Here is an 18,203-nt window from a genome sequence, read left to right on the forward strand (position 1 = left end):
CATAATTATAAAAACCATTTATATCACTTATTGCTAGAAATTAAGTTTAACCATATAAATTAACACTCATTCTAGAATCATTATCATCCATAAATGCTCTGCCACTTTTGCATGTTAGAGCAGCATGACTCTGGAGTACAAACTTGATGCCAGTCATTTTCTCCACTTGAGACCCAGTTGTGAAATAAATAAATAAAAATCTGTAAAGGCAGACTGCCTTTACAGATTTTTATTCATTTTTTTCAAGTGTATGTGGGGAATTAATCTGATTTATTAAATTAAGAGGGGATACCAAGGGAAAAAAAAACCAAACAAAAAAGAAAGCTTCTTTTATCATGCATTTGTATGTATTCTGGCTTCACTTGTTTTCTAAATAAACATCCTGATTTTAAAGAGGTCTTAAAAGAGGTGCTACTGCGTAACGAGTGCTCATACAGATGACTTTTGTGAAGAATCTATGTTTAAACTGTAAAGACTGAATGGAAGCTGATGGCAAGACCTCAGTTTGTCTTCAACAGATGCTCCTCCAATATGGTTAGAGCACATCCTTTGACAGGGAGACCGCATGCTGATAAGAAGCCTGGGGGTCATACTTGTGAGGACTTTAACAGAACAGGGTCAGGCACAACAAGTGCAGTGTTGCGACAGCGCCCGGCACTGCAGCACTCACTTGTCAACTGTGTGAAATTTGTCTTTGCTCCCTGTGAAACCTCTCCCACTTAAACACTCCACTCCTCCAGCCCTGTGATGAACCCTTCTATCTCCCCCTGGACTCACTGGTGAAGAGGTGGTGGTTGTTCTTTCTTAACTTGAGGGCTCGTTCATAAAGCTTTCTTGCGCTCTTCCTAGACTCGGGGCACAGCCGGGTCCTCATGTTCTTGATGCCCTGCTTGGTGTCTGGGTTGAGAAACACCACAATTGGATACCACTGAGCGTAGTTCAGACGGTCCACTGCATTCGGGGTTATATCCAGCACTGCATGCTTGTCCTTCAGGTACAGAAAACACAAAAAAAAAAAGTGCTTATTTCTCTCATTTACCAAGGATTGATTCTTCATAAAGTAAGATTTGGTGAATCACATAATTAATTGTTCCAATTTTTAACATATTTCATTAAGCAATCTTGAGTTTACCTCATTACTTTACATTATTTCCTTAACACCAGATGGCAGCAGTGAGCTGTGCATGATATTGTGTTTCCTTACAACGCTTTTTAAATCACCAAAACAAATCGATCAAAAGACGTTTATATATCATCTTTCTTTCCTAATTTCACATCAGTACATGTGTATATTAAGTTTCACTCACTCGATCAATGATCTGTTTAATGGTGTGCAGGCGGATGATGCCAGAGCTCTTCTGGTCTGTTCCTGCATCTCTGGGTTCACTCTCTGTGGAAGACAAATGGACACTGCATCACATCAACAAAGGAGATCGACAACAATAAACACAGGCTGTGCCCCAATTAGACATCTTTGTAGCGTGCAGTTGTCGACTCCCATAAATAGAGCAGTTTAATACAGAATGATAATCTTTGTACAGGAGAGGACAAGTGTACGTTTATACAAACAGCTACATAAACACAAAATCAGGACCGCAGCCAATTCATGCAACAGTCATTACATATTTGGGTAGGTTTAGGGAATGAAATCCAGCGTTAAAATGTGTGTGTGCAAGTGCATGTAGCAGTTTAAAATCACGGTGCAGGAAATGTGTTACGTGAGGAATACTGACATTAAGTAAGCACATACAATAGCAAGAGGGTCATTTGGGATTAATGAGACTGAGGTGCCATTATAAGCCTCGGGGGTTTTAAGCAAGGATGTAAAGAGAGGTTTAGAATTTAAACAAAGAGAAGAAAATGCTTCCTGCCTAGAAATACAAGGTTCAGAAATGGGCAGTCATCTCACCACAGGAGGTTCAATACATAGTAAGGACTCAAACATGGGACCATCTAATAGGATCTACGATGTGCAATCACTGGTCTTAACGATCAAAAAAAAACCTCAGTTTTATTAAAGGGCAAATAGACACAGCCATTCATGCAGAGGTTCAAGCATATGCAGCAATGTTAAAAAGTAAATGTGAATCAATATTTTTGTAATTTTAAAGGTGATTTCTGCCAGTAACTGCCAGAGACAGCAATCCATTTTCAGTCCGTTCAAGTCATTTTCTGTGATGGACACATGCATAGAAAAAAGACGCTGAAAAGAACCACTGTGTGTGTGTGTGTGTGTGTATATATATATATATATATAAACTTGAATCCAATTATAGAGTAAAGTCTATAAAATAAAGCCTTAATGGTTGAGCAGTTTTTATCTTTAACTGCGACTTCCAGTGAAAGGAGACCTGTTCTGCTTTTCCTCATTTTCTGTTACAAATGCTGACCTCAACATTTGAAACTTTGCTGGTGTTTAACATGAGCATTTGTGCAGGGCAAAAGCTCAGACTGTAGACCGTTCTAAATGCTCCATTTCTAATTTTTCTTCTCTTAGCCCTGTATGTCAGTGAGAGGGGATATCCTCTCATTTCAGGCACACAGCTCTGGCTGATGACCCATTATATAATAAATAAGGAACTGTGAATCATGCAGAGCTACTCTTGCAGAATCCAAGAATAAAAATATGGAGCTGGAAATGAGCATAATAACAGGTCCACTTCGATACCGTGTCTGAACTTCCATATTTATTTGTAATGTCATTTCATTAGCTGATTCTCTAGCAAGATAACTTTCTACGGGGTGGGGTTGCAAGCCCCACGCCCAACCCTCCTCCTTTAACATCTGGGCTTGGGACCGGCCAAACTAGCTGTGAAGGACTGAAGTCGCATAGCTGCTCTATGTGCCAATTGGCATAGCAGGAACTAAGTCTAAGGGAAAAGGTAATGTAATTAATGGGCAAAAAGAAGGTGAGGAAATAAATAAAAGTACAAATATAAGTCAGTGCTCTTACTCAAGTAAATCCTGGTCTTCATTTATTCTTTCTGTGATTATGATTATTATTATTACTATGGTTATTATCAGTATTTGTACATGAGGTTTGTCAATTTTTTTAATACCAGCTCAGTCTCCACTGCATGTTAAACTGCACGGCTTGTCATGCAGCCTTGCTGTTGTCATTCAACATGAAATCTGCATTTAGGGGGAGAATAGCACTAAATTTAATTATAAAAATGTAGCCGTGTGCAGAAAGTATACTTTTTGTCATTTACTAGCATGTGCTAATCTCTTCTGCAACTTAGGATGAGAAAAGTTATCACAATGACACACAGCACCACAGAGGTTTTAGCTGTGCAGACTCTTTAACATTAAAGCGTTTATTCTTCACATTTTAATTAAACGGAGACATGCACTACAAAGCTGTGAGTCAGTACGATATAACATTTCTTTTGTCTCCAGGTCTCCTGTGTCAACTTTTAAAAGACTGTGCGTCACAGCTGAAATATAATAGGAGAATTACTCCCAAATGTGATGACAAAAGAAAATTAAATAAAGTGCTATTCCCTTATATGCATAAACCAGACAATAGCTGTTTAAACATCTACGGAGTAGGGAACTAGCCACCAAACACTAATTTATAGATTATCTGCCATTGACTGAATTAAATAAAAGAAATAAAATTTGATGCACTAAGTGAACATACTTTCCCCTCCTTGTTGCTGATGTGTTTCTGAAAAGAAAACAGTTACACAAACATCACTGAGTTGTGCAAATTAACATCAACGAACGGCAACACTTTATGTGGGTGTGTACTGAATGTGTGTTTGGGCACACCAGCACTGGTATGTGCCGTTGTGCACTTCAGGAGTATTAAAATGAAAACTGCACATTAAAAGATGTTTGAAATTTCTACAAGTAAGAAGAGGTGGATGAGGAGTGTTTAGCTCTGCTTGGAATATGAACGAGTGAAAGATAAACAGAGGAAATGGAAGCGGCAGGAGGAATAAACACAGCCTGGCAAACCTGACTAACAGGCTTACTAAAAAGAATAGGTAGTAGTAGGAGGAGGTCATCTAATAAAAAACTAATTTAATGGGCAAATATTTTGGTAAAAAAAAAAAAAAAAAAATCTGGACTGTGTGCTGTGAATAATGGCTATTTTAATCCCCCAATTCTCAGATGAAAAACTGTAGACAGCCTTTTTTATTCTTCTCATAAACAAAATCTTCATATCCTGAACAGGAACTTTATTGTACACTACAGTGGTTCTAAAAAGCAGTGGGGGCTCAGTAAGGATGATCACACTTTGGACCCAACAGTGAGTTTAACATCTACTGGCTACTAATCACCCCTGTGAGTACTGCATGCTGAGATTAAGCGGCTTTCAGCTTTAGCAAAGTGTGATGGTAAATTGAGTGTATGGACTAAATAAAACACACACAAATAAACATGAACACTGGACAGAAGGGTACTTAATTACTTACTTGCTAGCTCAAACACGTCTGGCACCTCCCGGGCCAGTTTCTCTCGGGCCACGTCTGCTATCGGCCCAAAGATAACCACAGGCCTCAGGAACCCAGCTGTATCAGAACATCATATCACCAGAGGTTAGCATGAAGTAAAAACTTACAAACATGGCACATGTCTCAGGGTACACATATATTATACTAGCCCACTGAGATAACTGGTACACACCAAACTATCCAAGCTGCTAGTACCATAACCTACCCTGCTAGTATTTTTCAGTGTTTACAAGGGAAAACCTACGTACTCTACCTCACAACCCTGAAATTAGCTTTCTCCTAAAATAAGGTACAAAATAAAGCACAGTAAAGATGAAAGCCTCCAGTTTATTGCTGTAACTGCCTCTGTACTCTTACCTTCCCTCAGCACTACCCTCTCATAGGCAGGGAACTTCGTCTGAACTGGTTGGGCTGAGAGGTCCTCCCTGCTTTTCCGCAAATTCCTTTTAGAACTCCGCAATCCTCTGAATCTCCAGAAGTCTGCTCTGTCGCCCCCAGGTGTTTTAGGAAGGGTGTACTGCACACTGGATAACTGCTCAGCTCTGGACAGAGAAGAAAAAAGGTACACAGGTAGCCATAAGAGCTTTTAGGCATTGAGCATTAAACTTTACCCTGACTGGAGAGAAAAGTCATGTAATTTACTCTTACTGTAACACCACTGTAGAGCACTGAGTACCTGGTTAGCCGATTATCATGTGAATATGGATCTGCCATCACAGACTAAATTATACAGTAAACTGTGTAATAGAAGCTAAAGTGACATTTGTCAGTCTCATTAAAAGCCCTATTTGTAAAACTAACTCAACCATTTGAGATACGAGTTAAGCTGAGTAAGGCAGCAGGCCTAGGTGATCAGTGGTGGGGCTAATAAGAGGATTTATTTCCTGAATTGTGACAAATGTGTGAAATGCAGTAGACCAAATAAATAATTGGAAAGCATTGGGAATCTTTCTTTGCTTTCTCAGATTTATATTGCTTCTATTCCTCTGCCTACCCATTCATCAAATACCAGAACAAACAGTACAGGCATCAATGTATACCATCAAACATCTTTTACCTATTCTTGTTGGGGATTATGCCTCTTTCCACTTCCTGGTGGTTCTTGCCAATACGGATAGCGAGCCAGGAGCCTAATTTGCCATTGTAGAGCGTGTCTACCACACGGAAAACCTCTCCCTTGTTAAAGCTCAGCCCATACGGTGACTCTTTTTCATATTCAAAATGTGTCCGAATGTAGAACGAGTCACCTACGTCTGATTCCACTATCCTCCGATACACTGAAGCCAAAGCAGATAATTACAGAGAGAATTAGTTTTGATGTACAATTTTTATGCTTTGTGTTTACACTACAACACATTACTTAATGTTGTTGTCACTCACCATCCTTTTTCTTCTGAGCCAAAATAGTAACTTCTTCTCCTTTTGGAAGATCAAGCAGAAAAAGCACAGCCTCTTCCCGGATGATGTTAGCAAAGTCCACGTTGTTCACCTGCAGAAGAAGAAGAAATTAACTCACTGAGGGACAAATCCTAATATTACTTTTAATCACAGCTGTTATATGCTTAAAAGAAGATCCAGAAATCTACTGGATTAAAGTTTACTCTGCTCAACTTTGAGTAACTTTATTTCTAGACCACAACTCATCTGATTTCTTAAAGGATAAAAGTAACTGAAGGAAAAAAACGACACAAGCAGAGGAAAGTATTTCCCTTTCAACTGAGCAGCCACCCCCTCTTCTCCTGCTGCTGTCCTTAAAACAATAACTACTGTTTATTGACTGTGCTTGAGGGGCAGCGGGGGAACCAGAAACACATGGACTGAGTCACTGAACCACAGAAAGACACCTTTATCCTTCCCAGAAACAGAAGGGCTTGACGTCTTTATCTCCAGCTAACACACCATGACCGAGGGGAAGCCACCTAAAGCTGGAAAACAATGTCCTGGAAGTCTCTGAGATGTGTTTGTGCAGCAGGGAAAACACAGACACATAAGGAGGTCTACAGTGTAGAGTGGGAGGAATATAAGACATTGCTTATTCATTAAGAAAAGCAGATAGCATAATGTTTTAACAGATAAACAGCTTCTAAATATTTATTTGTTCCCTAGCGTCTGTTGCACAGTGCACAGTAAAACTGCACGGCTTCACAGCAGGTGTCACGCTGCTGTATAAACATGTCAGAATAGATCCAACTGTGACATCAAGAGGGTTTCCATCATCTCATCAACAATGTTACTCTAGTGTTCAGTGAAACAGACAGTCGACTGTTCCGAGGTCAGAGTGCAAGAATGACCTCTATTGTGTGTCTTCACATTGGAAACAAGGGGAGTTTTGACATGAAGCAGGGCCTGAGAATGACTCACAGACTGATAGATACATTGTACTGTACTCCCAAGGTCTCCCTGTGCAGAAGCAAATCTATTGTGGCCATGGATTGCATAGTTTTGCCAAATATCTAAGTTAGTGTGGGCAGCTATGGCTTGTCTATTTTAACAACACCAGATGTTCTTTTCACTCTCGAACATGTGACATGGCAAAAATAGCAACAGTCAGAACAAAAAAAAAAAAATATGAAAAGAATATCTTATAATCCATCTTACATGGCATTGAAATGATCCATGTCTGATGTTAATATTTTTCTATGAACCACTCAACTGCACACAACTCCCCCCATCCAAAATCTGGTACAGTACATGGCCAAAACATCAGATTTCTTAAAGAAAAAAGGTAGTTGTGCAAACCAGAATTCTCTTAATCTATCAACACTTTCCAGAACACAAGTAAATGTCAACTGCAGGTAAATAAACAGTCATATTGCTGAGGTGAAGGAGTGTTGCATACCCTGAGAATCTGGTCTCCCTCTTCCAGCCCCTCCTTGGCTGCAGGACTGTCTTCCAAAACTCCTGCCACAAAAATTCCCACATCGTTCCCCCCTGCTAACCGCAGACCGACACTCTCTCCCTTCTTGAACTTGACCAGCTTCATACTTGGTCTGCAGGAAAACACAGGTAGACAGACAAAGTTAAGTAAAAAGGTCAGCAAATCATGGGTTTAAAAACAATCATCCTAAGAGACACAAAAAAAGCCAGTTATTCAAGCAAATATAACAGGGCATAACCACAAAGCCAAAGCAGAGGTTGAGTTTCTACACGAATCTGAACTCAAATTTGAGGATGTGACACAACAGTTCATCCAGTTTTTTGAATAATAAAAAAAGAAAGAAAATAACAGTATATGATGCACTCAATTTGGAAGACATCATCTAGAATATTTACCTGAGAATGCTGTCATCGTGAGCGGCACTGGGCACAGGGGCATCAGATGGGCTCACAGGCAGGTCCACGTCAGGCTGACCAGGCTGTGCATAAACTGGCTTTGGTTCTGGCACAAATACAAACACCCCAAGTAAATGATAAAGCCAAGTGGGAGATAACAATGTGAAACCAACTGTAAAAATGAAAGAACCTGACTTTGTTAAACTACAGCAGTATGAAGACTGAACCTAAAGGTATTAGGCCTTAGGCTGAAGGGGCATCTTCACAGAGAGCGATTCGGTCATTGTATATGGCTCTGTAGATGACAGCTGGTCACTAGTGGACTTTCCTGGTATATCGCTTCCTGAGTGAACGTCCCTTTCGTCTAAAAGGAGCATCCACTTCTATTACTGAACCATTGCTATGGTCAAACCACTGCCTCACCAAACTTTGTGCGACTGTCCTATTTCCACCCTAACAGCACCTGAAAACATCCACCCCCCCCCCCCACACACACACACTTGCTTTTTTATAGCAGCTCCTGATCTCATCTGCTCCCATAAAAACTTAAAAAAAAAACAAAAAACAGAACATCAGTGGTGTAGTAGCTCACCCGGCTCATAAGCCATCATAATTCACAGGTTACCTTAATGAGTGAAGTACAGAAATAGTTATAAATTTTGCTGTCACTAACTGGCTGTATTGCATGCATGACTTTGACTCCACTGAGAAGTCAAAGTCAAGGAGGTTTGCAAACAGTCAGGATGAGTTTATCTCATTTCACTAAAATCTGACCAATACAGCGATTCTTGTGAAGCAAGTAAAACAACAAATATGACCTTGAGCACTATTTGGATGAAGCTCCATTTGATGACCACTGTGTTCGAATTTTACTAAAATCTGACCAATACTCTAGAAGGGAGAGTGACTCTTGTGAACTGTGGCAGGATGGACAGACAGACGCATAAGTTCATTGGTACTTCAGCAGGACGAGCTCTGAGGACTGGATCTTCAGATGACAAGTTAAAGTACAGGGTATCCACATATATTTTTAGTATACTTTAAGTATATTTTTAGTATAATCAGTTATAGTATGACCAAAATATATATACAGTGCTGTGTGTGCCCTTGCTGTTGATGTACTGCAGAACAAGCCTTCCTATTTATGCTAAGGGCGGCCGTTGACATGTTTCATATGATGCGCCGTGGCAGCAGTTTGTTTTCAGCTTGAGTTAATATCTGCTTGCCTTAAGACTTAAACCATACTTCGCTGTATTAAAGGTTTTGACAGAGACAGCTATATAAGGTGGTGAAAGAAACAAGCACGAGAGACTACACTACTCGCTAATGATGACGGGAGGTTTCTTTACCAGGCAGTGGTGGTAACTGTTTGTCATCTCTGGAGCTGGCTTGGTCGCTGGTCTGTGACAGGACATCATCAGAGTTTTTGACTGGTGTGGACACGGACCCCAGTTTGGATATGCGATCCTCATCTCGACTTCGATGGCTGCAATAAAAAAAATTTTTAAAAAAAGTGAATTTAGTACACATGGATAGTCAAAGATATAAGCAAGGGAATTTAAAGCCGGCAGTTCTGACGTGTTAATGCATTTAATAAATTAAAGCAACATTTTTTCGAGTGTGTTTAAGAATGACGTCATGTGTTGACTATTTGATGGTTGTTTCATCCTGTGCTGACATTACCAGGAAGACACGGACACTAATAGCGCTGACATTAGTCTACCTCATAAGAGAACATGGACAAAAGAAATTAATGGATAGACAATACAGAATTAAAACAAGGATGTGTGGCTCTGTCAAAAAGACCCTGCACATCTGCTATCAGTTAAAAGCTGTGTGTTCTTTGCAGTGGAGCATTTTCTTTTTTTTATATTGTGTGGTCTGTATTGCAGTATGAAGGCAAAGAAACGGATTAAAATGGGTGAATGGAAGCAGGCAAAGCTTATAAATGTTTTAGTTTTCCTGGCGATTGATACAAATTCATATTTTATAGACTACACACTAACACTGGCTATGAAGGCACGTAGTCAGGCACAGAGAGAAAAACCCGACTGAAGCTCCCAGTGAAAACTCTTTAGTTGGGATATGTTTCAGTCCAAGTTCCTGTTTAACCGGGGTAAAATAAATAAGAGAAAACGGTGTGTCTGAGTCTAACAAGTCATGTCCAAGAGGCTAGAAAGGGCTCTGCTGCTTAAAAACAATGGTTGAATTCCAATCTGATCACATGACTGCCTGCTGGCACAGTACTTGAGCTGTATTCAGAAGCTTTTGTACAAGAGCATGAAGGTGCAGGCTGTGCCACCAGCTCAGACTATACAGCTCCTCTCATGCCTGCCCCTTCAATTTAGCTTTCACAGTACAAAAATATACACACTGGAGTCACTAATATGCATACAATAAAACTCAGTAAAACACAAAGTGAATACATGTACATCCATATACGCACAAATGACTGATCCTCAGAGTAAAACCTATTGGCTGTGCAGCATGCAGCATTTATTTGCAATAGTTTCCACCACAGTTTGGCCTTTTCTAAGCCCACAAATTTGTCCAGCAGTTGTCACGACAATTCAGTATCACAAATGTACTCTTTCAGTGCAATTAAACCTCCCCGAGGACAAATAACATAACTGTAATTGGAGAAAGAGAAGAACAGAGTGCATTTAATGAATGAATGAGGAGTGTGAGAAGAGGAAGAAAAAGAAAGAGACAAAGTGAGCAATAGCAGGGGACAGAGAGGGAGAGAGAGTGGAGTGGCCTAAATCTCTGCTGCTCCTTGCCGCAGAATGGTGCTAAAAAAGGCGTCACACTGACAAACACCATTTGACAGAACCCTCTGTTCAACCCCCTCACTTACAAATTTTATAGTATGGGTACAGGCAAAATAACAGCAAAAAAAAAAAAGGGCGACGCAGAAAAAGTGAAGAAACAGGAGAGAAGTGGCTGCTCAGTCAGTGAGATTCTCCACACTGCAAAACAATCCCTTTATCTATAATTAACAAGCCTCACATTATTTACAGGAAAAAGAAAAAAGAAAAAAAGAAATGCACTCAGTGACGCTGACTAGATACACTGACATATTTCAGAGAAACAAATAAAATATCCCCAACAGGAATTATAAACTAGAAACCAAATAATTAAACATAACAATAAGAAGAACTACAAAAAGATTTTCAAAAGAAAACTATAATTACTCACACAAGTGCATCTGCAAGTTGAACCATTATCTATTAAAGGATTTTATCTTAATTCCTTGACAGACAACACTGGGAGCCCTTTGCCGGGGCACAAAGTGTACTCGAGCTCACAGAGAGACACTTGATGAAGGGCTTTTTTGATGATCTGTTGGCCACAAAAACCTGGACCAGTGTTGTGTCCTAGAGAAAAGAATGCCAGCACCACACACGCCAATCAGGTTCAGCGAACCATCTGGTCTGGGGCAAAGCACTGTGGGAAGTATGTCAAATTCCTTTCACCGCTCCTAAAAACACTCCCTTACATCACCGTGTAGTGACAGTCAGATCCACTCACTTGGTAAATCACGGCCACATGAGAAGCAGGTGTCACTCCTCTTATGACAATTTCTACGTTTATCAGATTCATGAGTCATACAAAAGGGTACATAAAAATGTGTTTTTTACTAAGATATGCATAAAATTTTTGAACATGAAGATGAAGGTATGATAACAGAATAAGCAGCCAAAACATTAGAGTGATAAAAACTCAAAACAAAGAGTGTAAAAGAGTATAGTCACTTGCATTGGAAGTAATCTCAGCAAAAGGTGAACCTGCCCTCATTGCTCCTCAGTCTGACAGTGTAATAAGCCAGACACACAGACAAGCAGCAGCATAGAGAACAAAACATCTTGAAAATATCTCAACAGCGGTTTAAGGATGTTGGTGTAACTGTAATCTTGAGGCTACTTTCATTGGTTTGGTTTTTAAATTGAGATTTGAGGAATTCACCCTCTTTTTTTTCATTTGCACTCATATGTCGCATAGATCATCCTGACAAAGAACCTTTAGTCAGTTATCTATCTAGCTGCAAATAAGGTCTTTGCAGCATTTTTAGTTTGTATGTCAGCCTACTGTATCTGCAACCAAAGCCCATGCAAGAATAATAAAAGGGAGGTTTGATATGAAACAGTGACAGTTCAGTCTGGAACTAGTCCTGGAGGGCCCTGATTCAACACCCACCCCTACTTCACAGTTAGACACAAAAAGATTTTACTGTGGACCATCTTAAGAAGCCAGTAACATGTTCTCATTACAGTCGGTGGCAGAAACAGCATGGGTCTGTTTCCTAATGTTACAAGTCTGTTTATCCAACCATTCCTGTTTGAGTAACAGGATTAAAATCTGCAACAGCTAATTACCTCTTCTCATTCAATGTACAAGTTCCACACCCACTGAGAGAACCTGTAGTCACGCTTATGTCCTGTGCTAAATCTCTTTATCCATCTATAGGCCAGCTGCAAAAAACAAACAAACATATGCAGCCTAAATGACACTAAAGACTGACAACATACTGAACACTCCAACTGGCAATAAGAAAAAGCAAGACAAAGAGGCAGTATAGCATTAAATTAATATCAAGAATACATAGCGTGTAAAGAGGGTATGCAGAGTTTTTAAAGGGGCTGTAATTATTAAAGTGTGTCTTACATTTCATGTATACCCAATTTAAAAGGTTCAATGACAAAACTACTTTAAAGAGTAATGGCAACAAGGTTCAAAATCAGGTCTGTGTTTATTATTAAATGCAGCCTAGTATACTTTAAAAGCAATGCATCAATCTACCAGTAGATCAATCCCTATTCCCTTCCTCAGCTCTTTCCCAGAAAAATCCATTACTGGAAATTATTGATGTTTTCAGAGGAACTGTGATGGTTTGTGTATGTTAAGTCTTGAACAAGATATATGAGTTTGGAGAGGATGGCTGACAGTATGTCCTGTCACCAGATTTACAGTCGGATGCGTGTGTGTGTTTGCGCGCGTGTGTGTACCTACCTGCCATTGCTGATCTGCCGCGGTGAGTGGCGGAGATGGTCGGCTGTTTCAGGCCTGTCAGGTGAACGGGATCGACTTCCTTTCCCATGGGATCGATTGGAATGGTCTGATGTCAGTGAATGTATCTCTGAAATGTCTGTGAAATATGAGGTAAAGTATGGATTGCCATTTTATCAATAAATGAAATAAATCCACATTTGAGATTCTGAGATAGTAGTTGTAGAGTACACCAAATGGTGTTTTGAAATGTGGCCTATAAATAAACCTACAGTCACACAACTTCTGCAATCAAATGTTAGCTGCGTGCAACGAGCACACGCCCGTTGTCTCACCATCTCTGTCGGAGTTATTGGCTGACGGGATGCTGTCATCAAGGTCAGGAATGTTGAGCAGCGTGGCTCGCTCATCTCTCTGCACTACCATCTTCAGCTTGCCCTTTGACCTCTCAATCAGCTTCTTGGCATCTATCAGTGATAGGTTCTCTGTAACCGTGCCATTGATCTGCCAGAGGAAGGGGAACAAGTCAGCACAAGAACTAAACACGCACGCCATCTTCACTGCACAGTTTTTCTGTGGAGCCTACAGTGTACTCTGATCATTAAGTGATCACAGCAAAGATTAAGATTACAGCTTTAATACGAAGACATTGGGAAGCTATAAACACATTAAATCTGTCTATAACATACAGATGTGAAAATACGCTTCATAGACTACACATATTAATGCAAAACGACTGTATGTATTATTTATATATATATATATATATATATATATATATATATATATATATATATATATATATATATATATATATATATACACACACACACTACTTGATATAGTATTTTGTCCTGTAATTACATTTCAACTAGAAAATGACAAGTTTTTCTCAGTAAAACTGAAACATTAAACTGGATTTGAACAAGCATTTGTTTGACGAGGAGGAGAATTTATCTAAAGGCTGAGTGGATTAAAGAAAAATTAAAGGAATAATGGAACATGTTGTATTTCTGCTGGTGAGCCTGAATAATAATGAACTGTGGCCGCACTCTGCGAGCCACTTTCAGCAGTTTGTGAAAACTTCAAGTTAAAAAGGACACCCAATAAATCCTCTCCTCTTACTCATCCATCAATGAAATGACAAATATTTACAGTCATCTTTTTTTTTCTTTTTTTTTAACCAGTGGACTTTCCAGTTATTGTTCTTTAACCACTCTGAAAACTTCCATCTCAGGCCAGTATTCATGAAAAAACTCTTTCCTCTCACCTTAAGTACAACATCTCCCTCCTGAATGTTTCCATCTCTGGCTGCAAGGCTCTCCGGAGAGATGTCCTTCACAAAGATATGGCTGGCCAGCCGCAGTCCATATTCTGTTTTTAGAGGTGATTAAGCAACACAATGTCATATTTACAGGATAGTTTCCAAGCAGCAAATAAAATTAGCAAGCAATTAAAAATGTGATAAACCTTCCTGTGAATATCAGTAAAGCTGAGAAACTTGCCCATTCAATAATTTGACTTTTATGTAAATTGGATGGATCCACAAAAAAACAAGTCAGCTTTTTGACTGATTACACATCATATTTACCCACCCTCGTTTTTGCGGGACTTTACAAGAGTGACCTTGGCTGGCCTGGGTGGAGCAGAAGAGGCTTGTGATCGGCGATCGGAGCGTGGCGAGATGCTCCTCTCCCGCGAGGCACTGTGATCCCGCCTCCCACTGCTGCTACGCTCACGATCGTGACGCCTGCCAGTGCCCGTGCCTCCACTTGCACCCGCATAGGCACTTTGTCCACCACGTCCACTGCGGTGGTCATAAGCATCAACCTCATCACTGTCCTCCTCCTCGTGCTCAGACATCGTCTCCCTGTCCCCGGGCCGCGACACTGGGATTTGGACTTTCCTTTTCCTGCGAATAGTCTTGAAAACGAGAATATTTGAGACGTTAGAAACATGTTACAGTAAGTCAGACCCTGGCTCACTGACCCCGATTCATGTAAGCAGATACTGCATAATCACTGTTGTACTTACTATCTTTGCATTTTTGCCACTCTTTCGAAGTTGCTGAACAGCATAGGCATGCTCTACATTGTCCATAGAGACTGCATTGACCATCACCACCCGATCATTTTCTCTGGGGAGAGGGAAAAAAAAAAATAACTAACTGCAGAAAAATGAGCCTACATTATGTATATTACGACAGCTCACACATGTATACTGCTGCTGAAAATATTATTACAAATTAAATAAAGACAATACAGTCAACACTTACTGTAGCAGACCCTCTGCAGGACCTCCTTTCAGCACATCAGATATCACAATGGATGTTTCACCACTCTGGAAATGAGGGTTGTCTCGCCCACCCGAGATGGCAATGCCAAATCCAAATCCTGGGGCCTATGAAAACAGAAATACACACCAAGATTGACTAATAAGGCATAATTTGCAGATATAACGGTATCAGAGTTTGCTGTAAGCAATTGACAACTTAAGCTAATGGGTAGGGTTGTGGGATGTTGACCAAAGTGGCAAAGTATCATGTCTACAGTGAAACACTGGGTGGGTGGTGAGGTTGATTGGGCTCAGTGTTATCACAACTGTGAGCCATTAGTGTTGTTCTGGATCTGCTAACAGTCTGTCTTTAGACAATTATCTGCAAAAACTGCTTAAATTAAAAAAAAATATATTTATTTTTTCTTGAATTGCAGTTTTCCCAATAGGCTTCCACAGAGAAGGGCAGTTCTGTTTTTGCCTTCACATCAAGGGAGCTTGGCATGTGATGTAAACAGCTAATCTTACAACCACAACAATACAGGACAGCTGCAAGGCTGAGAACCACAGATCACACTGGGTGCTCCTTTAGCCTCAATAAAGCTGCTACTAATTAGATTACAGCAAGCAGGCCGGTCTAGACAGGTGCTCTAGACAATCCCACGACATTGCAGCATCAACTAACAAGAGTTTAAGGTCTCAAAGCAAAGTACATTCAGACATTCAGCCTCTAGAGAGTATACTCTTATCTAGGGGAATATGACTTTGATAGTTAGCCTAATGATGTGGATTGTGCCAGAGGGGATAGTCAGTGATTCATCAATCTGACAATAGCGACACAGGTTAGGAGGCTCAATTTATCATAATTACAGGACAAAAAGCACATACAAAAACAATGATCTCCTTCTGCCTCTAGTGCTGTATTAAAGAGAAGAGCATATTGCCAACAGGAAGGAAGTGAAATGAAGTAGTGAGGAAGTCGATGCTGATTTTTTGTCTTCCTTAGCCTTGTTTCCTGCCATCTGGATTCCCTGACTATTGTTTCACTACTACACATCCTGCTGCTACAGCTGGGCGACTCAGCAGAGAGAAACAGGCATGGACAGGCAGAGGACAGAAAGCAGCAGGGAGGGAAAAGCAAAAAACACAGAAGACATACTACAGGATCTGCATGTCAGAGACAGGCAGAGAGGGAGAATGACAAAAGAGGAGAAAGGGAAGAGTGGATTAAAGAGCTGTAAACACTTACCCTGTGAAGGGTAACTGTATGCTGTTCCCATATGACCGTTTCCTCCATCGCTGCACTCTGTAAAGCAAGAGATGAAAGGGAAAGAATCAATTCTGCAGCCTGTTAATTAGTTACATGTGTACACTCATGTCTACACTTTGGTAGACAATGTGTAAGACAGGTTTTGCACTAACTCTGTGGCATTTTCTTAGGCTGTACTTAGTTAGCAGTGGTGTACTCGGCAGGTAAGATCATCTACTGACTGAAGGGTCGGTGGTCTTATCACCAGCATGTGTCAGAATGTCTCTGGCCAAGATACTGAACCCCACACTGGCCCCAATGCATCCAAAGAGCTTAAAGCGCATAGAACAAAGCACTGCATGAAAGTGTGTGGAAAAGAGGGAATGTGGCTTACAGTGTAAAAGCACTACAATTAATCTGAGAAAATGTGTAATACTAAAGGACAAGATATATTGCAGTTGTTCCCCTTTAACCTACACAAGGAGGGCAGACTACTCTGAAAAGTGTGCACATCAGTATCTATGAGGCTTACTTTAGAGTTTGACATTATTTCACCCAGCTAAACTGAAGACAACATCTACTGGATTTAAAATACATTTATATACAGATATAGAGAGCATAAATTGCAGGTGCAAATAACATTTCCATATTCTGTTCCCTTTGAGCAGATGGAGTGGTTGTTTGGTTACCAGCAAGGTAACCTCTCTTGCTTATTTGCATGACTAAGTCCTGGAGTGCCAAAAGTCTACATGTGAAAAGATTATGAATGACAGCAGCATGAGTAAAGCGCTGGCAGAGACTAACTGAGGCCTCAAAGATTGAGTGAGCATTCCTATATTATTCCTGGCTGGGTTAACTCTGAGAGCTGAGGCAACCAAGGTATTTAGCTGCTCATTTGTACTGCTGTGCTGGATTAATCTGATTCCAGGCAGGCGTATTTTGCCTTTACTTATTCTCAAATTTAGTTATATCATGCATTTTTTTCTCTCATTTTACTTTTACTTATCATGTTTCACATTAATTCTCCACATGAATGATGGGAAATGCCTTAGAACTAAGAGAGTGAAACTATTAGACTGTAATATTGCAGCTATTATTGAGTCAAACAGATACTCTTCAGTTTGTTTATCAAACAGGACTGTTTATTTAAACTCCCACAGTGCTATGGATCGAGTTTAAATTACAGCCTCCCTCCAGCTGATGAAGCAACAATGCTGTCATGTCTCCCTGCCTGCAGGGAGTAATGGTACAGCTGTCTGTGGCAGAGTGCTCAGTGCAGTCCACTGTGGAAGTAGAGAGCAAAAAAAGCCCCACACCACCACACATGGAAGGGTGCTCATTTACTACACCTTCTTTAATCAGCCTTTAAAGAAAGAAAAAAAAAAAACAAAAATCACACCATGTCATCTGTCCACCCAGTCATCGTGATAATCCCACTGCCGCACCCCGTCATCATCGCATAATCCCCAAACCATCTCACCCATTATCTTCAACACCATCACGGTCATTACTGTCATCACCGTCCCTTATCCTAAACATACAGTTTACAAAAGGTGTCAACTGCATGTGACCGAGAGCCTTCTGATAAAGATGAGCGTCTGGTGTTTGCTGACATGCCTCCCATAATACTGTAGCTAAATATGAAGAAAGAAGATAGATGCTAGATACCTACATTTGCCTAAATATGATCTGCTCAAAGACAGAGACAAGAAAACCCTTTTGAATTACCAAGGTTATATTTGGGCTCACTGCAGCAAGCTGCAGAGTAACAGCCTGAGCATTTTTACCTGCACAGCATTTTGAACTGAAATCTGTGCTGATTAATCTTACTGATAGTCAAGTACCTTATCAAGCAAAAAGTGAAAATTTGCAAGATTAAATACTCAAAATTATAGTGATGTTTTAAGGCAGGATGTTTCTGTAATCACTAACCTATG

General features: G+C 40.2%; 1 protein-coding gene across 6 annotated transcripts in view; it reads right to left on the reverse strand.

Annotated features, from left to right (window-relative positions):
* tjp1a (tight junction protein 1a) overlaps positions 1–18,203 on the reverse strand; it is a 108,772-nt gene that overhangs the window by 13,135 nt on the left and 77,434 nt on the right. For all 6 annotated transcript variants that reach the window (XM_030726368.1, XM_030726365.1, XM_030726367.1 and 3 more), the window contains 16 exons: positions 16,267–16,323; positions 15,019–15,143; positions 14,778–14,880; positions 14,339–14,666; positions 14,014–14,117; positions 13,079–13,247; positions 12,747–12,882; positions 9,086–9,222; positions 7,737–7,842; positions 7,303–7,453; positions 5,844–5,952; positions 5,521–5,740; positions 4,821–5,005; positions 4,425–4,520; positions 1,308–1,390; positions 778–988 (listed from right to left, as the gene is read on the reverse strand). In XM_030726368.1, the coding sequence (XP_030582228.1) occupies positions 778–988; positions 1,308–1,390; positions 4,425–4,520; positions 4,821–5,005; positions 5,521–5,740; positions 5,844–5,952; positions 7,303–7,453; positions 7,737–7,842; positions 9,086–9,222; positions 12,747–12,882; positions 13,079–13,247; positions 14,014–14,117; positions 14,339–14,666; positions 14,778–14,880; positions 15,019–15,143; positions 16,267–16,323 (2,320 nt within the window). The remainder of the gene's footprint in view (positions 1–777; positions 989–1,307; positions 1,391–4,424; positions 4,521–4,820; positions 5,006–5,520; positions 5,741–5,843; positions 5,953–7,302; positions 7,454–7,736; positions 7,843–9,085; positions 9,223–12,746; positions 12,883–13,078; positions 13,248–14,013; positions 14,118–14,338; positions 14,667–14,777; positions 14,881–15,018; positions 15,144–16,266; positions 16,324–18,203) is intronic.

Source organism: Archocentrus centrarchus, chromosome 3, assembly GCF_007364275.1.
Source record: "Archocentrus centrarchus isolate MPI-CPG fArcCen1 chromosome 3, fArcCen1, whole genome shotgun sequence".
NCBI lineage: Eukaryota > Metazoa > Chordata > Actinopteri > Cichliformes > Cichlidae > Archocentrus > Archocentrus centrarchus.